At 44.7% G+C, this 26,735-nt stretch overlaps 1 protein-coding gene across 45 annotated transcripts in view; it reads left to right on the forward strand.

Annotated features, from left to right (window-relative positions):
* LOC106585601 (AP2-associated protein kinase 1) overlaps positions 1 to 26,735 on the forward strand; it is a 48,734-nt gene that overhangs the window by 10,225 nt on the left and 11,774 nt on the right. For 2 of the 45 annotated variants that reach the window (XM_045706910.1, XM_014171989.2), the window contains exons 2-20: positions 6,605 to 6,723; positions 7,451 to 7,559; positions 7,670 to 7,812; positions 8,032 to 8,153; positions 8,354 to 8,435; positions 8,811 to 8,943; positions 9,141 to 9,244; positions 9,904 to 9,983; positions 10,077 to 10,231; positions 11,137 to 11,324; positions 11,858 to 12,076; positions 12,844 to 13,037; positions 13,329 to 13,516; positions 13,634 to 13,729; positions 14,224 to 14,319; positions 18,068 to 18,172; positions 18,376 to 18,447; positions 19,946 to 20,122; positions 22,503 to 22,613. In XM_045706910.1, the coding sequence (XP_045562866.1) occupies positions 6,605 to 6,723; positions 7,451 to 7,559; positions 7,670 to 7,812; positions 8,032 to 8,153; positions 8,354 to 8,435; positions 8,811 to 8,943; positions 9,141 to 9,244; positions 9,904 to 9,983; positions 10,077 to 10,231; positions 11,137 to 11,324; positions 11,858 to 12,076; positions 12,844 to 13,037; positions 13,329 to 13,516; positions 13,634 to 13,729; positions 14,224 to 14,319; positions 18,068 to 18,172; positions 18,376 to 18,447; positions 19,946 to 20,122; positions 22,503 to 22,613 (2,493 nt within the window). Of the gene's footprint in view, positions 1 to 6,604; positions 6,724 to 7,450; positions 7,560 to 7,669; positions 7,813 to 8,031; positions 8,154 to 8,353; positions 8,436 to 8,810; positions 8,944 to 9,140; positions 9,245 to 9,903; positions 9,984 to 10,076; positions 10,232 to 11,136; positions 11,325 to 11,857; positions 12,077 to 12,843; positions 13,038 to 13,328; positions 13,517 to 13,633; positions 13,730 to 14,223; positions 14,320 to 18,067; positions 18,173 to 18,375; positions 18,448 to 19,945; positions 20,123 to 21,943; positions 21,979 to 22,502; positions 22,614 to 23,359; positions 26,463 to 26,735 lie in introns of those variants that run through there. The other 43 variants (XM_014171990.2, XM_014171991.2, XR_001323987.2 and 40 more) reach the window with 43 other exon arrangements.

Genomic DNA, 26,735 nt, shown 5'->3' on the forward strand with positions numbered 1-26,735 from the left:
AGAACTGAACTGTGCTGTATTGCACTGTACTCTACTGTGCTGTGATGTCCAAACTTGTGAAACAAGATGAGAATGACACTCATATCCATAATGATGCATTTCTGTGTAGTACAGATCAGGGACCCATGATGTAATTCTGTTACCGGGTGTAAATCCACTTCACTTAATGTAGTTCAGTAACCAAAATATATTTTTTCAAACTCAAGGTGCCATGTCATAGCTGACACCCCATTACTTCTGCAAACCTCTTTGAATCTTAATTCAGAGCAGATATTTATAGATTTTTGAAAAATGTGGTTGAATAAAACATGAGGGAGATATTACCATAATTCCATTACCGAAGTTTGCATCTGCACAATTCTTCCACTAAATTCGTTTTCGGAAATTAAGTAGTCTGTGCATAGAGTTTTTATGGTTTATTAAACTTTGAAATCAATGTTTTTTTTTTGTTTGGCATACAGTCGTGGCCAAAAGTTTTGAATGACACAAATATTAATTTTCACAGTCTGCTGCCTCAGTTTGTATGATGGTAATTTGCATATACTCCAGAATGTTATGAAGAGTGATCAGATGAATTGCAATTAATTGCAAAGTCCCTCTTTGCCATGCAAAGAATCCCCAAAAAACATTTCCACTGCATTTCAGCCCTGCCACAAAAGGACCAGCTGACATGTCAGTGATTCTCTCGTTAACAAAGATGTGAGTGTTGACGAGGACAAGGCTAGAGATCACTCTGTCATGCTGATTGAGTTCGAATAACAGACTGGAAGCTTCAATAGGAGGTGGTGCTTGGAATCACTGTTCTTCCTCTGTCAATCATGGTTACCTGCAAGGAAACACGTGCCGTCATCATTGCTTTGCACAAAAAGGGCTTCACAGGCAAGGATATTGCTGCCAGTAAGATCGCACCTAAATCAACCATTTATCGGATCATCAAGAACTTCAAGGAGAGCGGTTCAATTGTTGTGAAGAAGGCTTCAGGGCGCCCAAGAAAGTCCAGCAAGCGCCAGGACCGTCTCCTAAAGTTGATTAAGCTGCGGGATCGGGGCACCACAAGTACAGAGCTTGCTCAGGAATGGCAGCAGGCAGGTGTGAGTGCATCTGCATGCACAGTAAGGCGAAGACTTTTGGAGGATGGCCTGGTGTCAAGAAGGGCAGCAAAGAAGCCACTTCTCTCCAGGAAAAACATCACGGACAGAATGATATTCTGCAAAAGGTACAGGGATTGGACTGCTGAGGACTGGGGTAAAGTCATTTTCTCTGAATCCCCTTTCCGATTGTTTGGGGCATCTGGGGAAAAAAGCTTGTCCGGAGAAGACAAGGTGAGCGCTACCATCAGTCCTGTGTCATGCCAACAGTAAAGTATCTTGAGACCATTCATGTGTGGGGTTGCTTCTCAGCTAAGGGAGTGGGCTCAATCACAATTTTGCCTAAGAACACAGCCATGAATAAAGAATGGTACCAACACATCCTCCGAGAGCAACTTCTCCCATCCAGGAACAGTTTGGTGATGAACAATACCTTTTCCAGCATGATGGAGCATCTTGCCACAAGGCAAAAGTGATAACTAAGTGGCTCGGGGAACAAAACATTGATATTTTGGGTCCATGGCCAGAACTTCCCAGACCTTAATCCCATTGAACTTGTGGTCAGTCCTCGAGGCGGGTGGACAAACAAAACCCCACAAATTCTGACAAACTCCAAGCATTGATTATGCAAGAATGGGCTGCAATCAGTCAGAATGTGGCCCAGAAGTTAATTGACAGCATGCCAGGGCGAATTGCAGAGGTCTTGAAAAAGAAGGGTCAACACTGCAAATATTGACTCTTTTGCGTCAACTTCATGTAATTGTCAAATGCCTTTGACACTTATGAAATGCTTGTAATTATACTTCAGTATTTCATAGTAACATCTGACAAAAATATCTAAAGACACTGAAGCAGCAAACTTTGTGGAAATTAATATTTGTCATTCTCAACTTTTGGCCACGACTGTACATTTAAAGTGAAAGAGTCAAAGCATAATCCCGTTACTGTGGAATTGCCGAGTACTGCTCTCACGTTTCCCATGTTGGTTTCTCTGTAGCCTGTTCATCTGCTTTCAACAAGTGCAGACCTTACCGTGAAATGCTTACTTACAAGCTCTTAACCAACAGTGCTGTTCAAGAAAAGTTAAGAAATTATTTAACAAAAAGACTAAAGTCAAAAATAATAATAAAAAGTAACACAATAACGAGGCTATACACAAGGGGTACTGGTACCGAATTAGTGTGCGGGGGTACAGGTTAGATGAGGTAATTTGTACATGTAGGTAGGGGTGAAATGACTGCATAGATAATAAACAGTGAGTAGCAGCAGTGTACAAAAGGGAGGGGTGGTCAGTCAATGTAAATAGTCCGGTGGCTATTTTATTAATTGTTCATCAGTCTTACGGCTTGGAGATAGAAGCTGTTGAGGAGCCTTTTGGTTCTAGACTTGGCGCTCCGGTACTGCTTGCCGTGCGGTAGCAGAGAGAACAGTCTATGACTTGGGTGACTGGAGTCTCTGACAATTTTATGGGCTTTCCTCTGACACCACCTATTATATAGTTCCTGGATGGCAGGAAGCTTGGCCCCAGTGATGTACTGTGCCGTACACATGACTTTGTAGCGCCTTATGGTCAGATGCTGAGCAGTTGCCATACCAGGCGGTGATGTAACAGGTCAGGATGCTCTCGATGGTGCAGCTGTAGAACTTGAGGCTCTGGGGAACCATGCCAAATCTTTTCGGTCTCCTGAGGGGGAATAGGTTTTGTCGTGCCCTCTTCATGATTGTCTTGGTGTTTGGACCATAATAGTTCATCGGTGATGTGGACACCAAGGAACTTAACTCTCAACCCGCACCACTACAGCCCCGTCAATGTTAATGGGGGCCTGTTCGGCCCGCCTACCATTCTTCTTGATTGATGCTATTGGCTCAGTGTGCTGCTGTCTGCATTGTTTACTTGTCTACACCATTAACCCATTAGGCTGCTGCTCCCCACACCATATCCCTATGCTCTACGCAGTACTGTCCCGTCAATGAGCCATCTACACCCACAGTCTAGTCTGCTGAGCCTGACGCTGTGTGTCCCAAACACTAAAGCTCTGCTTTAGAGACAATGCTACGCTGATCCACATGACCATGGTCAAAGTGAATGTGCCATTCTGTCAACTGAGGGCCTGTTGCTGAATAATAGATGGACACCATGTTTCAGTCTGTACCACCCCTGGTTGAATGCCTGGATATCTTCACTTTCAGTTCTCAGCAGGCTTAGGACTACTCCTCTATGAAAGTGAGTGTGTCATTCAGAGGAGACAGTGACACATGGGGGTTGGATGATACAGTCAAGCACAGTAAAATCACTCAGTATAACTAACTGGATAACTTTCTGAATATTCTCAAACCATGCATGAAGAGGCTGCTTATGTGGTTCACTGGTCTGGGACCAGTGGTAGAACCAGCTGAGATGACCCTCTCCCTCAAACCACTCTTGCCCTCCATTAGATCACACATTTTGATGAATGTTAGTTAGAATGTTTTTCCATGGATACATTTTTCTGGCTGTAGATTTGCTTTCCTTCAGGCTATTTTTGTTCAGCTGGTTTTGAGGTATTGCTGGGTCACATTTGCAGGAAATGTCAAAGCAGTTTTGCCCCTGTTCTCTCAGCAATCCCAAAACCAGAAAGCATTTAGCTGCAACACGTTCTCTTTACAGTATCAACAAGGTGGGTCATTTACTCCAGTTTACAGGCGTGTAACGTTACTGCTGGTATGGTAACACTAGCCCTCTACTACTGACATTGTCATGGCAGAAGCCTGCCTGCCCCTCTCGCTCCACTGTCAGAGAGCGCACACACAAACCACTGGGGCATGCTGGGAAAACCAACTGTCTTTCATTTTTCGAATTATCAACGAGTATCAGCTGGTGCAAGCTGGGTTAATATAATATTAATGCCGACTGGAGACTCGACAGTGCCAGAAGAATTGTCTTCTCCAAGCAGGATGCAGCATAATGCAGACGCCTCAGTGAGCATGATTATAAACCATGTAGTAGTCATGTTTATTTATAGTTTGCTGTTTGTCATCACTGCAATGGAGCTTGTCTATCATTGTTTCCTGAACTGTATGCCAAAACACTTACATTTTTTTATTTGTGTTTGGTTGAGTGGACAGCGGGGTATTATAATGGCTGTCATCAGTGTTAAGGGGGAATGTTTATAATGTACTTGTTGTTGGCCTGTCCAGTCTGGTGAAAGTCAATGTGCTGCTTGTGGCATGTTACTTAAGAAGGTGGCTAATCCCTCTAATTTCACGTAGGTGCCTGAGATTAGATGGCGCAAACTAGCAGTGGCTTGGCAGGACAAACCCTACGTCAGCTCAGACAGGACCACCCACACACACACACTCCATGTTGTGTGTAGGTCTACATGTTTGTGCTTGCTCCCACAAGGTATTCTGATATTAACTTTGAAACGGGGACAAGATAGGCTTTGCTGGATACACTCTATTTTGCATACATTTGTATGAATATATGAGTTGATGTTAACAGATTTAGCTTGGCCCTCCACTGGTCGTACATTTACCATTCTACTGAGTGTATAGGCCACACTGATTATTTGAACTGATACTCATTGTACAGCAGTAGCTCCTATGGAACTGAAGGCTGTGGTGCAAAGCCTCTGATCAAACCCCAAACAGACAGATCACGTGGAGGGGAGCTGTCCTTGGCTTAGTGATGTGAGGCAGGCTGGATGACTCAGCCCAGGGCATGGCTCAGCGCAGGCAGCTATAGACAGCATGCTGGGAGAGCACAGGGCTGGCTACCAACAGGCCTCTCTGAGCAGCAGAAGCAGGCTCCTCTAATAGGACTGACTGTGTGTTTGTCCTAGTGAGTTCACTGCAGGGTTGAAATGCTTTAGGCCTAGCTGTGTCAGCAGTGAAAATAGACAAGGAAGCAGTTGTCCAGTAGCCTAATGCTCTCAAAGGCTTGATTTAGACCTCACTTGTTGTACAGGCTGCAGGTGCTCTGTAGTGCCTTATCTTCTGCATTCAAATGTACAGCCACCTCCCAGTTTGTATTGATTCTTCCCAGAGCATGCAGCAGGCCCCTCTAAAAAATAATCTACAAGATTCAGGAGGACAGACGAGCCTTGTTTCTGTGGTTTAAGGTGAGGTGCTGAAATGCCACTGCAGTACCAAGCCACCTGCACTGGGAAGTGTCTGTGTGTTGATGGTGCTTGTGTGTGCGTGCAGCAGAGAGATGAACCAATACAAAGTCAATCTCTTATTCAGATTAGTGAAACTTGGTCCTGGCCCATATGTTTCTGCTCTGATCAGAACCTGGAGGTGCTTATTTAGCGTAGTGCATGTCAATGCAGCAGCACGGCAGAGCTCTCAACCAACCCCTCCGAGCATTAGCTCAGCTACTACTAGCCTATAATTCTTAATCACAGACACACATACTACTCACACCTTACAGCATTGTGCTGCTACAACACTGCAGAGCCACCAATCCTTCAAAACACCAGCTCTGCATCACTGACATAAATGCACTACTGTTACCTCTCTTTGGACAATGTGAGAAGTCTAGCTGAGATACATGCACCGTATGTTAAGTTCCAGACAGTGCTTCTACTGAACCCTGCCCATCTGATGGAATTATTCTTTATTGAGGTAAAGGCCAGCCCCCTTGCTGTGTGTGAAAGGTGTGTAGATGAAAGAGCCCAGTGATGTATCACGCATGGAGCAAAGCATGCCAGCACTGCCTCCTTGTTCAACAGAAACAAATAGTGGGCACAGCCAGCCACATACGCAATCACTAGTGGTGTTGTGTGTCTGAATTAGCAGGTGAGCGAGACAGAGAGACCGACTTAAGGGCCCTTTTGGAGCCTTGCCAGTTGCCCTGTGTCAGTACAATGTTCTTCTAGTAGCCGGATGATGGAATCTCGCACTCTTCACTGTCTCCAGTCAGTGCTGCTGCTCCAATACCTGCAGTCTTTCTATGTCTCGGCTCTACTGCTGACTCACCCAATGCTATTTTGAGCCGCCCTTTATCACAGCTCCCTCTGACTGAACACATCATAACGTATCTTCCCAGCTAACTTTGCCACCCCCACTGTTTATACAGGGTCATAAAGTGTGTGTTTATATGAGTGTGTGTGAGGGGGCACGTTTCCAGGGTTGTGTGGTGTGCTGCTGTCATGATGAGGTAATGGACAGACTGGAGGATGCCCTCTCTGCTCTGCTCAGTCAGCCTCTCAGCAGCATCAGCAGCTTTGACTCATTCATTGAGGCTGAGCAGAGAGACTGGAGGAGGCTGACTGTCTATGACTCTGGGCTGATTCAGTCACTGTCGCTGACATTTGAAGGTCAAAGATCATCATTTGGCTTAAGGGGGAACCAGTGTAACGAAGCGAACATTTGTCGCTCCATATTTAGCCATTTTCATGTTGTTTATTGTATTCCGTTCCTGTTAAGTTGGCTGACATTGCAGCTGACTTCAGTGGTGACCCAGTCACAGGTCAATGCTAAAAATTAAGCATCCTCTGCATTCTTTCTTGCGCTCTCACTCCTTCCCTCCACAGGAGGCTTTGCCATTGTGTTCCTGGTGCGGACCAACCAGGGGGTGCGCTGTGCTCTGAAGAGGATGTATGTCAACAACGAGCACGACCTGCAGATCTGCGAGCTGGAGATCCAGATCATGGTGAGAACAGGCTCTGGGCTGGAGCCCTGCTTGGTCTGTCACTCAGTCCAACGTAGAATACACACCTAGCTAATAGCTATATGGTGAGGCTCTTAGACAAAGGGGGCAAATGATTGTGTGAGGTCACTGACTCGTTTGGAAACCACTGGATCACTGTGTTTCTGCTATAGTGAAGCGGATGTAGAACCATAGAGCAACATTACACAAATCAAAGAAGAGGGTTGTTTTTGTTCTGGAAGAGGTGATATGGGAGTGTGTGTGAATTGCTGAATATTGAAGCGGTTGGTTGACAAGACTAACTGAAACATATACAGAGAGAAGATGGAGGGAAGGGGCAGGAGGGTGGGTAGTAAGTGTTTCACTCTTAGCCCAGTTGGAGCCTGCTGCTGAATATGTTGAATTGGCATTAATGCAGCTAAACTCCCCCGCCCCCTTGGGCGTCAATTGCCTTACTGGAGGCCATGCTGTAAGATAACTAGCCCTGCAGCCACACCCTGGGGGGCATAATTGGTACAGAATGGCTATCATTATTACTTCCAACCTTTTGGCAGATCCTCATAGGCAGTAAGCTAGAGCAGAACAGTACACTCTCTGTCAGTCCAAAAAACAAACAAAGAACACCATTGTTATGGCAGCCTGTTTGGAACTGGAAAGCCAACCAGAGATGTATGAGGTTCTTTATATTCTCTAAAATATGAACCAATTGTGTGTGTGTGTGTGTGTTCAGAGGGACCTCGTGGGCCACAGGAACATTGTGGGTTTCCTGGACTCCAGTATAACTGCAGTTGGAGCAGGAGATGTCTGGGAGGTCCTCATCCTCATGGACTTCTGTCGTGGTAATTCTGCCCCTCTTTCCTTCTCAAGCGCTTTAGTGGTTTCATTAGGGCACAAACCTCATACCTCATTTTATCCAAATCCGTTGTAAGTCCTTCCTGGTTTGTTGCAGGTGGGCAGGTGGTGAACCTGATGAACCAGCGTCTGCAGACAGGCTTCACTGAGGCAGAGGTGCTGCAGATCTTCTGTGACACCTGCGAGGCCGTGGCCCGCCTCCACCAGTGCAAGACGCCAATCATCCATCGAGATCTCAAGGCACGAGCACCTAGCTTCACACACACACCCTCAGTCTACACTTTACTTACACTTTAATGGCCTCATTGGCATTATCATGGCCTTTTAAGTTTTTCTTTAATACTTGTCCTAGCTGCATATGTGTGTCAGCATGAGAAGTGAGCCATGAAGTGTATAAATATGTTAAACGCTGTTCGAAGATCGTCTCAGGAGTCATCTGTGTGTCTGTCTCCTCTGCAGGTGGAGAATATCCTGCTCCATGACCGGGGACACTATGTGTTGTGTGACTTTGGCAGTGCCACCAACCGCTTCCAGAACCCTCAGACAGAGGGCGTTCCACTGGTGGAGGAGGAAATCAAGAAGTGAGTGATTCTGAAGAGCTTCACCTCAACTGGAATACTGAACACATGAAAGTGGTTTGATAGTTTTAGTCTAGTGAACCAACAAGTACAACAGGTTGGGATGTTGTGGGTTTAACTGTGCCAAGTGAACCCTGTTGAGGACATTTATCTGTGATTGAAGTCCTTCCTAAATTGGTGTGCTCCCTTCCTTCCCATGTAAGGTACACTACTCTGTCATACCGAGCCCCAGAGATGATCAACCTCTATAATGGCACGGTCATCACTACAAAGGCTGACATCTGGGTGAGTTGGCATGCTGCTATATCACCATGAGAGATTGACTGGTTTCTCTCCACTATATAGGGCATTCACTCACTGCTCTAGAATGTGTGGAGAAACGGGGCAATTCAAGAGGGTACTGCGAAATGAATGTCAAAGTACAGTTTTCAGTTTACAATGTAGAAAAGTTTTAAAAAACTTGAATGAGTAGGTGTGTCCAAATGACAAGAGACATGGGGTTTGGACAATTTGTTTTTGATGCAATTCTCTATTGAATGGACATATTTGTATAAACCAATGAATGAATAATTTTATGGGTGAACACCCTACACTACACAGTTGGCTTGAGGCCAAGTTAATACAAGGTGTGCTGATGCTCACTGTGCTGTGGTTCTGCAGGCTATGGGCTGCCTGCTGTATAAGCTGTGCTACTTCACCCTGCCGTTTGGGGAGAGCCAGGTGGCCATCTGTGACGGCAGCTTCACTATTCCAGACAACTCCCGCTATTCCCCGGACATGCACTGCCTCATCAGTGAGTAGCCATCCTCCCCATCACATTATACTCACTGGTCCATGTGTTTGTGTGTGAGAGAGTCAAGGCTCTGCCTTTGTTTTCTGTCTCTGTTTTTCTCTGTGCCATTTCTGTCTTACACAGTCCCAAGTATTTTAGTTCAATGAGTGAAATGTATTCGTATCATCATTACCAACAAATGTTTTTCCATTCATCAGGATACATGCTGGAGCCTGACCCTGAGAAGAGACCAGATATCTACCAAGTGTCCTACTTCGCCTTCAGGCTGGCTGGGATAGAATGCCCCATCCAGAACGTACATGTAAGTCACCTCACCATCAGTAATAACAACCGTACTAGAAAATCTCCCTGGAGACAAAGGTTACAACCAAATATATTTCAAAGGGTCATAATGTAGAGGACCTTTTTAACTTTATCTGAATTGTTATCTTGCCTGTTCCTAATGCCAGGTGTACATACATCATTGAAAGTAAGAGATGGTATGTAAAGGCACTGTACTAGATGTTATTTATTTTTCAACGTAAGAAGCTTTCACATTTTAAGATGTTTTATTCATGTCTTATTGTTTTGGACAGCAACATAAGTGTTGTGTAAAATGCCAGAAGATGGGGGAGCAGGGAGCTTTGTGATTGTTGCCAGTTGGCTGCCCTCCATCCCCTAGGCCCCTTTGCTTTGCATTGATGGTGCAATGTCAGCACTCAATCATCTGACACGGCACATTTCAGACCACATTCCCAGAGAGGCATCAAAGTAGACACTCAAAGCCGATTCATGAAATCTGTAACTGATCATTGAATTGCTGCAATCATGTGTCATGCAGACGTTTATAATGATAAAGGGTCCTTGTTCCCGCTCTGTGACCGAAGGAAAACTTTTAAACTAGAAATCTGAGTGAAGCTTATTGATTTTAGTTGGGTAGTATATCTAAGCATAGTACTCAAACTCTTTTCACCTTCTCAGAACTCCCCTATTCTTACAAAACTCCCCGAACCAATCAGAGCCAGCGAAGCTGTGGCCAAAAAAAGTCAATCCAAAGCCAGGTGAGTGAAGAGCATGAGTATCTGACCTTTTTTTTATAGTTAAATATGTCAAGCTCCAGCAATGATAACCTGCCTTGCCTTTCCCCCTCCAAGGCTCACAGACCCCGTCCCCACAATGGAGACCTCCATCGCACCCCGTTCACGCCCCAAAGCTGGAGGGACCCAGCCCATAGGCATCCTGCCCATCCAGCCGGCCCTCACCCCACGCAAGAGACCCAACGTGGCTGCAGGGGGGCCCCAGCCCATAGGTACGCATACAGTACACTACCCTCTATACCACCTCTGCTTCTCAAAGCTTGAACCGTAAGGATCTGATGATGTGTGAGCTGAGGCCTGCTAGCAGTGAAAGTATCTTATCCTGTAACAAAGCACTCACCAAGATGGGCATCCTGTATTGAAATGTTCCACGTCTTTGGCTGACATAACATGGCCTTGTAATCCCAGTGGTTCAATTTGTCCAGCAGTACAAGGCTTGAATTAATGAGCCCTTGGTGACATTGTCTGTCCATATGCTTGTATAGAGACGGATAGGAGCTTCAAGCATGTCTGTTTCAGTCCATTGTTATGAAGTCACCCTTATACTTGAGCTCCACTACGCGTGGCTTTGCCATCAGCGTCGGTTCAATGTGACGTATTACCTACTACACAGGGCCATGTTTTGAGAGCGGAGAGGAGCAGAGGGGAAGGGCATCTTATTCTATTTTCCCCTACTGTACCATATTCATTGATTATGCATAAGTACAATAACTTTAGTCCAGTTTTTTCGCAAGTACTCATTCAATTGTTGCTAGTGGGGTTGTACTGAATGATCCTTTAATTTTACAAGTTGCTTTTGTTTACACTGTGAACATAATCATTGTAGCTAGCTGCTAAATGACTAAAATGTAAATCTTAGTAAAATAAGCAAATGTGTATAGTCAAGGCCATATACAACCACAATCAACTTTATTTCAATTCACAAGATGGAATGAACACGTGCATCAGAGAATTGAACCGCAGCGATTCTTGAGCTTGGACGCTGCCATTGGATGTGACGCAACTCGAGCGTGACATGGGCTGTATAGCAGCTTTCATTGATTTCAAAAGAAGCATTCCCTCAATGGTTGTAGTTTAGCAGGGCTGTTACAAGACAACCATCTTCACTGTATTACAGGTGTTTTAGCCGCTGCCCAGCCTGCTGCTGCTGTCCAATCAGTTCAGCAGGCACCTGCTGCACAGGCCACATCCCCACTGGCTCAGACCACCTCTTCGCAACCCATGGCCACGCCCCAGCATCAGCAGGGTCTCTTCATGAAGCAGCAGGCAGCAGCCTTTTTCATTCCACATCAGCAAGTCAACCAGGTGGGCAGATCTCATATCAGTCTGCTAAAGGCACTATATATTACATTGTGTTGACAGTCTTGTTGCCATTTGGCAATAATATGAAGTCATTTCACTGCAATATTCCATTTACTTTCTCTAAATAGTTTTAGTTGGAGACTCCTTGGTCATGACCATGGTCCACTCTATGCTCATGCTGTGTATGTAAGGACGCCATTGTTTGTTTTGTATCCATTTATTGTCTTCCAACTTTTGTTTCTATGCAGAGTGCACTTTTATCAGGACCTCTGAATGACCTTGTGGTTTTGAATTAAATTGAATCAAACTGAATAACTTTTGACTCAGCAGAAACTCCCCTCTGATCTGTTAAACCAGTTCACCACATGTAAATGACAAGTTTCATGAAAAACACAGGGCTCAGAAGGGTATTTACATGTGGCGAACTGGTTTGCATTTCTCAGAGCAATAACTCATCCCAAACTTGGCCAAATGAGACAGTAGGGAGAGGTTTTCCTGAGCACTGGTTGTGTTTTTCCCACTATCCTATCCCTTAGCAGCATCAGCTGGTGCAGAGCCTCTACAAACGGCAGCAGCCTCCCATGCCGGCCCCCCATAGCTCTGTGGCTGTGCAGCCCAAAGCTAGTCCTGTTGCTCCTCTGCAGCCACCAGCCGGCCCTGTGCCCCCCTCCCCCCAAACAGCAGCTCCCCCTAAGCCTGCAGCCACAGGACCTGCTGCACCTGATTCCGACTCTGACTGTGACTCTGAGCCCACGGTAACCACCCTCCCCTCAGGCAGCCTGCTGCTCTTTGGGACAGGGGGCAGGGGGGCTAACCTCCTTCTGTCTGGGGCCTTCGAATCTAGCTAATCACCTAACACTGACTTTGTATGCATTCTACATTTGAATTTGATTATTTCCCTTTAAAATAACTACATGTTTTATTGATCTATGTATTAAAAAAAAAAAAAATGAAATACTTGCTCTTGGATTTGTCCTGTAAACATCAGGTCTGCAATAAGGTGCAAACAAACAATGTAAAGACAGTCATCTTTTAATCTTTTTAGTAGTTTTTTCTAACTTCAAAGACATATTTCATGCTTTGCGTAGTGTTCAAAGATATCAAACCAAAAAGATGAGATTTAGAAACTGTCTGGCTGCTTTTCCTTTCACTATGGTTAATGTCTAAGGTTGTCATGAAACATCTCTGTTCCTGCAACCTGTCACCACTCAGTTCTGTCTCTTGATTCCTGTGTTTTATTTATTTTTCTGTATCTTCCAAATCTCTCTCTCAACAACAAAAATATAATCAATAACTGATCATCCTCAAGACCCCACACTGGCGCTTTGTCACTAACCAACCATGTCTTTTCACTAACCAGTAGAATGTGGTTTTGCAATGATTCTGTATTTTGGGATACAATGAAAATAATATCCTCTTAGAGAATGGCTAATCAACCTGTAATTTCCTTCCTTCTCTCCCTGATTTTTCATATTCCCTGTGATATTTTTTCCTAATCTTCATGACTGCCTTTCCTCCCCAGCCTCTGGCATCTGGCCGTGGGCTCCACAAGGTTGGCTCCCTGACGCCCCCCTCCTCCCCAAAGATGGGCCCCCGGGGTGGCCACAGGCGCATATTGAGCGACGTCACCCACAGTGCTGTGTTTGGGGTCCCAGTCAGCAGGTCCACCCAGCTACTGCAGGCGGCTGCAGCCGAGGCCAGCCTCAACAAGTCCAAGTAAGCTGAATTAACTAATCTCAATGAACTAACAATCAACTGTCCAATTATTCTACTAACACAGAGAGATTCAGGCCAATGAATATACAACAGACAACCGTATAAACACCCCCTTTTATAGCCCAGTTTAACACAGGAATAAACAGTCTATTCAATCAACAATTAACTCAGACTTTTAATTCACCCCTATTTGCTTACATGCTCTATATTTGCACAGACTCGTTTGTACATAAGATGAATGAGATGGATGATTTCCACTGTAACCTTTGTGTTTCCGTATGTGTGTTATAGGTCAGCCAGCACTACCCCCTCTGGCTCCCCCTGCTCCTCCCAGCAGAGTGTGAACCAGCCAGGTGAGGGCGTTGCCCAAACAGCTCTCTTTGCACCGTCTGGCAGCTGGAACCCGTTTGGTGACGACAACTTCTCCAAGCTCACTGCTGAGGAGCTACTCAACAAGGATTTTACCAAGCTGGTCGAGAGTAAGACCACAATGCCCAATCTGTGTATACACATCTGCAAGTGCAATGGATAGGTGGTAGATAGAAAAAAAGCGTCACTTCTGTTCAATTACCTAATTGTGTATGTCTTTATGACAGCTACAACAGGGGAGAGGGCCAGCCTCTCCACAGAGAACCTCATTCCAGGTCTGCAGCCTGTCTCTGCTGCTGGTGCTACAGGCAAGGCTTTCCCAGGTAAGGCTGTCCATGTTTTCAACTGCTCTCCTCCCTCTCCCTGTGTCATACCTACGTTATTATCCCTCCCTCATCTCTACATATTTCCCATGTGGTGTCCTCATGTGTTTTTAGGTGTTGGCTTCTTCTCTAAATCATTAAGACAAATGTTTCCTCCGTTTTTCCTCATTTACAATGTATTAATATTGGTTTCTGTAGCTGTTAGCTTCTGTAACTTTGTAGCAAGTACGGTATGCATGTGCAGTGCTTTGTTGCATCATGATTAGGTGTCCCAGAGACATCCAACTGTCCCGCATTCTAGAAAGCCCTTCTAGCCAATCAGAAACTAGTATTCAATAGTGTTGTTTATTGTGTTATCCTCAGCTCTGTTGTCCTCAATGACATCTTGTTGACTTCAATTAGATCAATAACTGTAATAAACCTCAACATCCTTCCTCCCCCTATTCTCCTGATAGCTCTCATTCTTTCTCTCTTTCTCCCTGTGTGATGTTAAGCTGAGAGATCTGCTGACATCCTGAGTTTGGATGCAGGCTCAGAGATGTTGAGTGGCCCGGACCCCTTTAACACACTCTCCCTCTCTGACACTCCAGGTAATGCTCTTTCCCAGCATGCAACATTGTTGTGGAATGAAGTGGCAGGTTCCAGTTGTCTGTCCTGCCAACATCAATCCTCCATCGTGTTTTTCAATTCTTGCACATAGATGTTCCTGAGACACTCATGTTGGTGGATTGTATACACTACATGGCCTAAAGTATGGACATCTGCTCATCGAACATCTCATTACAAAATAATGGGCATTAATATGGATTTGTTCCCCCTCTTTGCTTCTATAACATCCTCCACTCTTCTGGAAAGGCTTTCCATTAGATGTTGGAAAATTTTTGCGGGGACTTGCTTCTATTCAGTCACGAGCATAAGTGAGGTCAGGCACTGATGTTGGGCAATTATGCCTGGCACGCAGTCAGTTTTCCAATTCATCCCAAAGGTGTTTGATGGAGTTGAGGTCAGGGCTCTGTGCAGGCCAGTCGACAAACCATTTATGTATAGACCTCACTTTGTGCATGGGGGGCATTGTCATGCTGAAACAGGAAAGGGCCTTCCCCGAACTATTACCACAAAGTTGGAAGCACAGAATCGTCTAGAATGTCATTGTATACCATAGCATTAAGATTTCCCTTCACTGGAACTAGGGGGCCTAGACCAAACCATGAAAAACAGACCCAGACCATTATTCCTCCTCCACCAAACTTTACAGTTTGATGCAGTCGGGCAGGTAGTGTTCTCCTGGCATCCTCCAAACCCAGACTTGTCTGTCGGATTGCCAGGTGGTGAAGCGTGATTCATCACTCCAGATAACGCATTTCCACTGCTCCAGGGTCCAATGGCGGCAAGCATTACACCACTCCAGCTGACGCTTGGCATTGCGCATGGTGATCTTAGGCTTGTGTGCGGCTGCTCGGCCATGGAAAACCATTTCATGAAGCTCCCGACGAACCGTTCTTGTGCTGACGTTGCTTCCGGAGGCAATTTGGAACTCAGTACTGAGTGTTGCAACCGATTTTTGCGCTACGTGCTTCAGCACTCTGCAGTCCCTTTCTATGAGCTTGTGTGGCCTACCACTTCGTGGCTGAGCTGTTGTTACCCCTAGACGTTTCCACTTCACATTAACAACACTTACAGTTGATCGTGGCAGCTCTAGCAAGGCAGAAATTTGACGAACTGACTTGTTGGAAAGGTGACATCATTGAAAGTCACAGCTCTTCTTCAGTTGGGGCGGCAGGTAGCCTAGTGGTTAGAGCGTTGGACTAGTAACCGAAAGGTTGCAAGATCGAATCCCCGAGCTGACAAGGTCAAAAATATGTTCTGTCCCTGAACAAGGCACTGTTCCTAGGCCGTCATTGAAAATAAGAATTTGTTCTTAACTGACTTGCCTAGTTAAATAAAGGTAAAATAAAACAAGACCATTTGCAGTATGTTTGTGTGTGGAGATTGCATGGCTGTGTGCTTTATTTTGTACACCTGTCAGCAACTGAAATAGCCGAATCACTATTTTCAAGGGATGTCCACATACTTTTGGCCATGTATTGTATGTCCTTTAGCTCATGTCCTTTTAAAGCCATTGTTTATATAATGACTCTGAGATTACATGGCTTTGCTCTGTTGTGCTATTGTCCCTGTCCTGTTAGCGCAGTCAACGCACTCATTGATTCCCTTTCAGCTCCTATGAATACAGACCTTAGCTGGATCGCCTCACACTTGTGGACCCGTGCCTCTAACTGCACTCTTGCCTGCTTACCAGAAGGACACATTCTACTTTATTAATTGGATTGCTGTACTGTAGCCTACCTCTGGAGGTGCCTGCTTCAGAATGCCCTTGTCACTGAGAAAAGTGGGAAAGTTTACCATCACATCTGAGCTCTTCCTTCAGTTGGTAGTTGACTGCTTTTCCAAATGGCACAGGAGCAATACACTGTCTTAGCTCAGTCTGGTCTGTGTAAAGGCCCACAGAGTGGCTCCAGAGACAGTCGAACAGTCAGTGGGGACTGAGGGGATAAAAGGCAGCCTCTGGCTGTTACATAAGCAGGGTGTGGTTAATCTTCTCTGTCCTCTCCCCACTCACACATTCTTCTACACAGTGTTCTCTATCCATCAGTGCCCTAAGGATTTACTTGCTGCACAGCACAGGTAGAGTTGACAACAGTAACTGCATCACTGCTGTTGTAACCTTTTATGTATTTGACTAGACAATTCAGTTAAGAACAAATTCTTATTTACAATGACGGCCAACACCGGCCAAACCCGGATGACGCTGGGCCAATTGTGTGCCGCCCTTTGGGACTCCCAATCACGTCCGGTTGTGATACAGCCTGGATTCAAACCAGGGTGTCTGCACTGACGCCTCTAGCACTGAGATGCAGTGCCTTAGACCCCTGCGCCACTCGGGAGCCCAAATGTCTGTTGGGAGAGCTCTGCACAGTGTCTGCAGAAGTTCACATAACCACAGGCCAGATGTAAGGCCCACCAAACCTGTTACGCCACAGCATATTTCAGAAGGGATGGTCCTACTATCTAGTCTAGTTATTCCATTTTCATAATATGTCATAAAGGCGATTGGAAAGAGAATCTGTTTCCTCACAGATCAGTGCATGCTGCTGTCATATGGTGCCAAACGAGGAGTACACCAGAGCCATACATCTAAATATGGCTCTGGAATGCACAGCCGTTGTATCATAGCATTTTGTTAGCATTGACCTACGACCTATGACCTTTATCCCTTAGTGAAGGGGGCAAATGGGCAGCTGTGCTGTGTCATATTCTGAGCCCCTGCCCAAGGTCCTCTGTCCCCCCATAGCAGCCAGTCACCTGTAAGTATGTATGGAGAGGAGGTTTTTGACCCAGAAGATACTCACACGCATGCACCTGGTTTGCACTCAGGCTGTTTGGATGTACTAACCTGCTGGAGAGGCACATATCCTGAAGACAGTTCTCCTGTTTTGTCTGTGGCACACCTGGCACACCCAGCAAAGCTGACTTAACAAGGATGCCATCAGTCCGGTAGTGCTGGGTGATCCAACACTTTTTCAGTGATGAAAGTGGAGAAGAGTCATGTAAGGTCAGTCAGTGATGTTGGCCTAGTGTGTGGAATGGCGCTATGGTAGCTAACCCCTGGTATGTTTTTTGTATAGGCTGACATTTTGCTCTTTTAGACTATTTGGCAATGCTTGTCTGCCATATTGAAATGAATCTGTCAACTAATGACCAAATACAGATGAGATACTGACACTAGCTGCTAGTTGTTTGTCTTTGTCTCAGTTTGATTGGATGGATTTATGTGTTGATGGTTTAAGACAATCAGCGTACACAGTCCCTTTTTGAAGGCATGCTGTTTCGCTCCACTACCAGTTTGACATGAATGGTATTAATACAGTGGGCCCAGCTGAAATTAACCTGTCCTCTACTCAAGCATGGTCTGTGATCTCTATCACACTAGGATTGATTTTATTTTTTCCTAATCTTTTTTTATGCCCCTCTGCTGAAAAGGAAAGCAAGAGGGACAGGGCTGCCTAATGGAGAAACATGACGCAGCCAGTAGAATAATGACAAATCCAAGAACTAACCGTTACTACCCCTTGTGAGCGTTACCCTTTACCAACTAATGCTCATCTTGATAGCATAATTAATTGCCATGTTCTCAGTGGTACCTAAATGAGCCTTCATCTCTTTTCTCCCTCTACTCCTACTTTGCTTATGCAAATTCTCCCTTCCTTTCCTCTCTTTCTATGCCTTTCTCCCTCCCGGTCCTCCCTCTTCCTGTCCCTCTGTTTGGATGGCTCACAGAGAAGCTGATTGAGGGACTGAAGTCCCCTGAGACTTGTCTGCTGCTCCCTGACCTCTTGCCCCTGGCTGACCCCTTCAGCAGCTGTGGAGAGGGCAACAGCAATGGTATCAGGCTATTCTGACTGCCTGACTGCCTGTCTGCATGCCTGTCTCTCCCCTTCCTGTATCCTCTCCAGATATGAGAGATGCTTCTGGTTGTTAATGAACTCAAATCACTCTCATATACTTTATTACCTGGAGCTTTTTTTATTCCTTCTGTCCTTCTCGTTCATTTCTTTATCCAACCATCTCTCCTGTTTCATTTTCAGCAGCGGCTAAGGCTGATATGTATGTGGACTCTCTGATCCTTGGTCTGGAGACAGCCTCAGCCAGCCTGCCAGGTTAGTGCCCTATACCTTACTGTTTTTACCGCTCCTCTGTATCAGCCTTGAATTATAAGTAGTGTTATTGCATTATTGCCATACATCAGTTGGCGTGCATGAGTGAACACATAGCATAGCTCTGTGTGTGAGGCCACAATGCATTGGGATAACACAGAGGGATTTGCCTTCACTAAGATTGGGTGTTATTTCTGCCATCAACGTCATACAGGCATATCAGTCTTGATTCAGGAGCTTAGTTGTGGTGTCCTTTGTTTTAACTATTGCTTGGTGTTGAAAGGATCAGGTCATTTATCAGTAGCCTGCTCAAACATGCCCTGCCAGGCTTTGCTGACAGGTTTGCCTGCAGCAAAATATTATTCCCTGTCACCATTTCTTTTATTGCTGTTAACGAGACTGTCTGGAATGGTTGTGACAGCGAGCGTCTCGGTTTATCGCAGTGATCCGTTACTATGACGTACTCTTAAAGGTGAACAGGAAAACATTTGCAGTGCACTGTTGATTAGCAGTGCTGATTCTGCTCCAGATGAACATGTGCAAAGTGTGAATGTTTAATGGCTGACATTCCCTGCAGCCAGTGAAAATAGGCTGGAGCTGGGAACAAGGCAGCTACTGCTGAGCAATAGAGCGTGTGTGCTGCCTCTGGGTTTGACCTCTCCACATCATTCAAGGGGCAGTTTTTTTTTCTCAGCTTTTGGTCTGCTCCGCTAGAGGACACTAATGGACCATGGTCCTGTCATTGGTCCAACTACTACATACAGCACAGTACCATTACTAGTCTGGGGTTTGAGCAGGGTACTACTTGGAGGATAAATTTACACTGAGTATACCAAATATTAGGAACACCTAATATTGAGTTGCAGACCCCCTTTGTCCTCAGAACTGCCTCAATTTGTCGGGGCATGGACTCTACAAAGTATCGAAAGCGTTCTACAGGATATGCTGGCCCATGTTGCTGTCAATGCTTTCCACAGTTGCGTCAAGTTGGCTGGATGTCCTCTGGGTGGTGGATCATGCTTGATACACACAGGAAACTGTTGATTGTGAAAAACCCAGCAGCGTTGCAGTTCTTGACACAAACCGGTGTACCTGGCACCTACTATCAAACAATGTTCCAAGGCACTTAAATATTCTGGCTTGCCCATTCACCCTCTGAATGGCACACATACACAATCCATGTCTCAAGGCTTAAAAGTCCTTCTTTAACATGTCTCCTCCCCTTCATATACACTGATCTGATTTTGAAGTGGATTTAACAAGTGACATCAATAAGGGATCATAGCATTCACCTGGTCAGTCTGTCATGGAAAGAGCAGGTGTTCTTAATGTTTTGTATACTCCGTTTATAAGAGGAAGCTCACATTTACTTTTAGTCTGAACTTTCTTCTGTGGGAAGAGGGTGAGCAAGCTTTTTTCTCCCTGTTTGGGTTAATGGCCTGTGTTCACTTTCTTTCCTTCTTCCTCCCTACATCCTGTGCCCTGGCCCCTCCTCCCTCAGACCCTCTAGCTGGGGAGGATTCTCTGCTGGGCTGCTCTCTGCTGTCTCACACCTCCACACCTGGGGCTCAAACTGTCTGTGTACCTCCATCCTCCTGCTCCTCTGCCCCTGCAGGCTCTGCCTCCTGTCTGGATGAGCTGGCTCCTGTCTCATTTGGCACTGCCCAAGCACCTGCTGGTAAGACCCTCTCACCAGCTGTCATGTACTGTACACTGAGTGTACAAAACATTAGGAACACCTTCATAATATTGAGTTGCACCCCCTTTTGCCCTCAGAACGAACAGCCTCAATATGTCGGGGCATGGACTCTACAAGGTGTCAAGCGTTCCACAGGGATGCTGGCCCATGTTGACTCCAATGCTTCTCACAGTTGTCAAGTTGGCTGGATGTCCTTTGGGTGGTGGACCGTTCTTGATACACATGGAAACTGTTGAGCGTGAAAATCCCAGCAGTGTTGCAACCTGTGCGCCTAGCTACCATAATACTACCATACCCCATTCAAAGGCACTTGAAAAAAATATTTTGCAGGGTTTGCACAAGGTGCTTAGAACATGAATTTGGCGCTCTGAAATTCAACTACTGGAATACCTTCAAAATCAGACATTTTCTCAAGTTGGTACTTCCAAAGTACTTTAATTAAAATTAGATAAACAGAAAATGATCAATTATGTTCATATTAAAAATATTACAAAAATGTATTGGTCGTGCAAATTAATTTCCAGGCAGTCTACTGAGTTTTATTTCCTCAAGTTTTGCACTCTAGTTGTCAGGAGAGCTCGCTCATTCCACCTACACTGCCACTCAGCCAGGCACAGAACTGACTGATTAGGTGCCACCAAACGTCACATCAATAGCTAAAATGCCGGAGGGTGAGGGTAAACACCGTTTAAACGCCATTTCCCAAATAGAAAGGTACGTAATCTCCCGGATTTGCCTTGTTAGCAGCGCGTTCATTCACTACTCTGTCCAACGGGAAACTCCGCCTACGACGTAGGGTCGAGAGGTGAAACGAGCTACCTCAGCCCAGACCTACAGTTGCAAGTAGCAGAGGAACACCGCTGACAGTGGGAATTCTTTTAACATCCCTTGACTCCTGCCGTGTCAGACCCCCCCCCCAGTGTACAACTGGTAAATAGTCGCTTATATTTCAGTCAGGTGTCTAGCTAGGTAGTTCAAAGGCTCTGGCTATTAGCCAGGTAGCTAGCTATAACTAGCTGGCTAGAAGGATTAAGTTAGACGCTAATGTTGAACGAAACCTGACCTCAGCAGGACCAGTTGACTGAAATTAAACTAGCTGTAATCCAAAGATGGGCTACTATAAATTCTTATAACAAAATACCTTTTCTGTGGTGAGTCAGGCTGCAAAGGTGATACACAGAGAGAGGAAGCATTGAAGCAAGCAGGGAGAGAGGTTAGTAGTACAGTGGTTCCCAAACTTGGGGTCTGGGACCCATGTGGGTTCCCCAGAAATGTAAATTGTGTCAAACACAACTTAATTTTCTTCTAATGGGTATAGAAGACAATATTTTTGATTCTACGAATGGCTTTTTACACCGTCAGAATTCACTTTCATGTCATTTAGTGAAATATAAAGACCATTTAATAATATGTATACTGAACAAAAATATAAGTGCAACAATTTCAAAGATTTTACTGAGTTAGAGTTCATATAAGGAAATCAGTCAACATCATCAGTACTGACTTACCACTCATAGTAAATAAAGTGAAACCCGTATTATTGAGTTGAACTTGTAAGGTAGTGATGACTGCGACTAGAAACAATTGCATAATAGGAGCTATTACAAATTGATGATCCTTGAAAATAAATATTTGTGCTTGAAAAAGTACTTGAATTTGACTTGTACTGTCTGTATGAATCCTGGTCTTCCCCATTCACCCTCTGAATGGCACACATACACAATCCATGTCTCAATTGTCTCGAGGCTTAAAAATCCTTCTTTAACCTTTCTCCTCCCTTTCATCTACACTGATTTGAAGTGGATTTAACAAGTGACATCACCTGGATTCACCTGGTCAGTCTGTCATGTTTTGTACACTCAGTGTGTTACCTGTGTAAACGCCCCTCAGCTAGTCTGACTTCCAACTTCTGTTCAGCCCAAACTAAACCACACGCCTGCAATATCTCTCAGCTTTAATGCTCAGTCAAAACACTAAAATACATGTTCAAAGGCAAGTGACCTTTGAATGTATGATGTTAAACTGTCATATTAGTAATATCAAGATGAACTATATAATTTCAGAAGGTAATTAGATATTGATACAGACCTGTCGGCAGCCTGTATCAACCGCCCTTCATAGTTCAAACAGTGAGGTATTAATTTGTAGCGCTATACAGCAGCCACAGCATTGTGGGATCTTCTGCAGACCCTTGACTCATTTACAAAAGCCACATCAGATGCATGGCTTAGTACTAACGTTGTGACTGCTCTGGCTGCATCTGTCTCTACTCCCTGCACCCTCCCCCCACTCGCACTCTCCTGGGCTGCGCTAACCTTCTCCCTCCATCATCCCTTCACCTCCTCTCCTCCACCTGCAGACTCTGCTTACCTCATGTCGGGCTTCCAGCCACCTGAGGCTGGGGAGAAGGGCACTGAGGACGAGTTTGACCCCATCCCTGTGCTCATCTCCAAAAACTCCAACAACCAAGGTATGTAAGGTAGACCAGCAGAATGTAGATAGGGTTTGGATCCATGTGTCTCGTTGGTCCACACAGATCTTCTGAAGACCAGAGTACTGTTCTGTATGAGCTGTCTTCCTTAACCCATATAACCCAAGGTGACCATGAATGAGCACAGCCATTGCTGAGAAGACCCTAGCTAACACCTTAGTTAATCACTTACACCTGATGAGAGCAACTTATAGCTGGATTGTGCTGTAACCTTAGCTAGCCCTCGTCCTAGCATGCTCTCACATCGGTGGGTTTCTCTTAGCTTTCTCTCATTCACTTTTCATTGGTAATAAGAATTGGCAGTTCCGATCAAAAGGAGGCACTGTTCTGCAGTTGTTTTGTACAGTCTGTCAGAACAGAAGCACCAAAGGCAGAGCTTGAAGGAGTAGTTCTTCCAGAGGGTAGGACGACTTACAGTATGTCCTCCCAGCACGCTTTCCCTGAAATGCTGCGGCTGCATATAGATAACCTCAGCTTACTTTCTGTATCTTTCTTCTCTTCCCCCGTCCCTCATTCACCCCTGTCTGCTCCTGTCATTCTGCTCTCTTCTCCGCCCTCTTTCACCGATTCTCAATTATTTGCCATTTTATGTTCTGATCTCTGTTCTGTCAAATTCTCTCTCTAAACATTACTCTCACTCCCGCTTGTTCGCCTTTCTCCCTCTTCTCTCTTCCTTGCTCCCCTTATGTCCTTGTCTCCCTCTCTCTCTCTCTGGCACGTTTCAGGTGGTCACTCGCGCAGCAACAGTGGCAGTTCAGAGTCCAGCATCCCCAACATGGCCCGCTCCCTTCTGCTGGTGGATCAGCTCATCGACCTCTAGGGGGGTTGGGAGAGAGAGGTCGAAGGGGCAGCGTGCAATCGTAACACGTAGGGGATGGAGAGGGGGCAGCAGAGGCACTTCTGTAGCACCTTGCGAGGTGAAATAGACTAGTGAAAACTTTCTCCGGTGTGCCTCCTTGCCCCCGCCTCCATCTCTTGCTTGCCTGATACAATGGTGGCCGTTGGCATTCCCATGTTGGTGTAACAACTTTGCATTAACCCCCCGCCCTGACACATTGTCTGCTTCTGTCTTGGCTGCACTATGGGCATTATCGCGCTTTCATCAATCTGTCAACATTCCTAATTGTCCTTCCATGCAGATTCAACCCCACCTCATGCACATACTGCCTGGCTTGCCCATAACCCGATTTGTCTTTGCTTGGTTCTACAATGTTTTATCACTTATACAATCCACCCCTGGCTATTTGTCACAGGTCTGACCATGTAACACAACAGTACAGTGCTTCTATCTCTCCTGGTTATCTGTAGGCACTCTTCCTGTAGCAGCTATGATCATGTATAGTCTATAGAGCAAAGCAGTTGCCCTTTAGAAAAGCATATGCTGACTGAACTATCCAGAGCTGCTTGCATTGGGCATTACGGGGGGGACAAATAATGACGATAAGCTGTCAGTCCTTGGTCTTCTGCTGTGTGTTTAACTGTTATCAAACTGCTGTGATCCACTGCTGCCCCCTGGGAATGTTTGGCTGTCTGTTGCAAATGTTGTAAGATGTCTGCCATTGTAAGCTCATAAGTGTTTGTGCAATGTCCACGGTTACGGTAAACATCTGATCTCTACAGGCGTCGCCAGCTACCCTCAAACTGGCGCTGATATTCAGGTCTACTACAACAACAATCTCCTTTACTGTGCAACCATGTTTATCCTGGCTGTTCTTTACGTAAGAGCTACAATCTGTTTATCTCAAGGTTTCCTGGGATTATTGTTCCTATGCTATGAATTTCCTGTAGTCCTCCTTTAAGATTATATTGAGCTGGTGCATTTCTTTCCTCCCACTATGCCCTTAAGTCTAAGAATTGTCTGGAAAGGTTGACACAATCGTGGTATTATTCTAAATGTGTGTGATTCATTTGAATGCCCTTGTCCTTTGGTCATGTGTATTCCAATAAGAATTGGAATACACCAATTAGTATTGGGTTTATTTGGGTTTGTTTGTTTCTATCATCGGCCCATTGGCAGCTGTAAATTCAGTGTGTGCGATAGAAAAGAGTGCCATATTGAGCATGGAAATAAGCATGAGAATAAGACTCGCAGGTACAACAGAACTGTGCAGTGGTTGTTTAATGAGTCGGTTGATATTCACCAGTGAGCCAGCAGAGCGAGAACTAGGTGCAGCTTGGGTTTTGTCTGTCTGCTTGTGTTGCGCTGGTGTAGCCATACAGTACAGGCAATCCGTTTCTCTATTTGTTCCATGTGCCTCTGTTGCACATGTTCATAATCATTCATATCCACCTCCCTTTTGTCTGATCTACCTGTCCATACAACACACACACACACCTCTTGATGTTGCTTGCCTATGATGTAATGTCCAACTTAAATCTGGACAAATCCATTCCCCACCAACTCTTATGTATATAAAACCACTGTTTCAATGTCCTCATTCTCCCTTTAAAAATGTACTTTAACTACTACTTTGAAAGTGTTTTAATTTTAAAATATATATATATATATCATGGTATGAATAAATGTGACTATTGATAGTACTATAGAATGAATGTATGAAGTGAGTCAATATGGAATATATAAAGTTCATAACAAGTACATATACTTGAATGGAAAAAAATGTATTTTTGTTTATTATTTATGAAGCTGTATTTAAGAGTACTACCATCCTGTCCCTCCTTTTTGTCCAAAGTATTTTTGTCTATTCTTGGTCTTGTGGAAGACTATTTTAGCGTAGTTAAAACCATAGGGCTAGTTGCTTCCCTATCTTAATTTGGTTGTGTTCTGAGGATAGCTCTGTGCTTGTTACTTACTGTACCTTATTGAGGTATTGTCATCACACCTCATCCCTGGTTTTGACCTATTTCTAGTTTGATTTTCTTTCTCTGAGCTGTAGTTTATTTAGTAGCTTGAAGGGAATAGATTTCTTCCACCTCTTAAAGCCCTCCCTCTGAAAACAGGGCTTATGACGGAAGGGTCTTCCTGATATCTCTGTCCCTTATTTTCCTCCTCCTTTACTGTTAACCCCTAAATGTATCACACAAGCTATCTAGCCTACCTACTTACAAGTTACAGTGCAATTTAGTATAATTTGTTGGAAACAGAACCAAAGTTTGTCTTGACTCATCTTTGTCCTCCTCCCAGTAAGCATAATCAGTGGATGTGATGCACTACATTGTACCCACCCTTGATTTACCTCCTGAGGCATATCAAAATGATACAATATTTCAGAAACTGAAATGCAACCCGTATAATGCATCTCAAAAAGTTTTGTTTCCATACTTGGAAAGTATACAAAGCAAAATGATACATTTCCGTTGATGTTACTGCTAGTATCTTTGAGAAAACATTGTTTTACCCCTCACCAAACCATATATTGTACAGTAAGTTTTAGAAATTGGCCTGTGGAATCTGAAGTGTATGGACAGATAATCAGTAAAGCTACTCTTGTTTGGTTTTTATTCATTTTTCTCTCTGATCAACACGTTGTACAGTTCAGTCTTCTGCAGGTTTTAGTGTAGCTAACCTATGCAATTCTACAGTAGTGATCATATTGTTCTTAGACACCACAGTGCTGTATTCAGTAGAGGTCTAGCCTTGCCAGTAGAGTTTTAATTGTGTTGCTGTGAAATGGATGTGCCTAGTGTGTTTGCTAGGGGAAACGGTGACAAGTATAATTTGATTAGATGAAAACTGTTGAAATGAACAAACAGCAAATGTTAATATGTGAAAGCAAAGCGTTATCTAGTGTGTACCTTCTATTTTTATGAAATAAGCAAAAAAAGAAAACAAAGGAACATTAAATAAACATGTAAATGTGGATGTAACTAGTCTCCTTGGTGTCTTTCAGTTCACCAGTAGGAAATGTAGTTCAATATATCCTAGTGTTATGAGATGATTGGAAGAGCAAGTAGCTATAGGCACAGTATGCATCCTTTGGCTGATTAACGCAGTCTGTTGCTTAGTCACACACCCACATAATTCACTTCCCTAACAATGCCAAGGCTCACACTTCAGACAGCGAATGCTGTCAGTATGGCAGCTCATAAATGCGCTAATGGCTTTCAGGGGCCTCCGCGTTTTGAAAACAAAAAAATATA

This window comes from Salmo salar, chromosome ssa24 (assembly GCF_905237065.1).
Source record: "Salmo salar chromosome ssa24, Ssal_v3.1, whole genome shotgun sequence".
Classification (NCBI taxonomy): domain Eukaryota; kingdom Metazoa; phylum Chordata; class Actinopteri; order Salmoniformes; family Salmonidae; genus Salmo; species Salmo salar.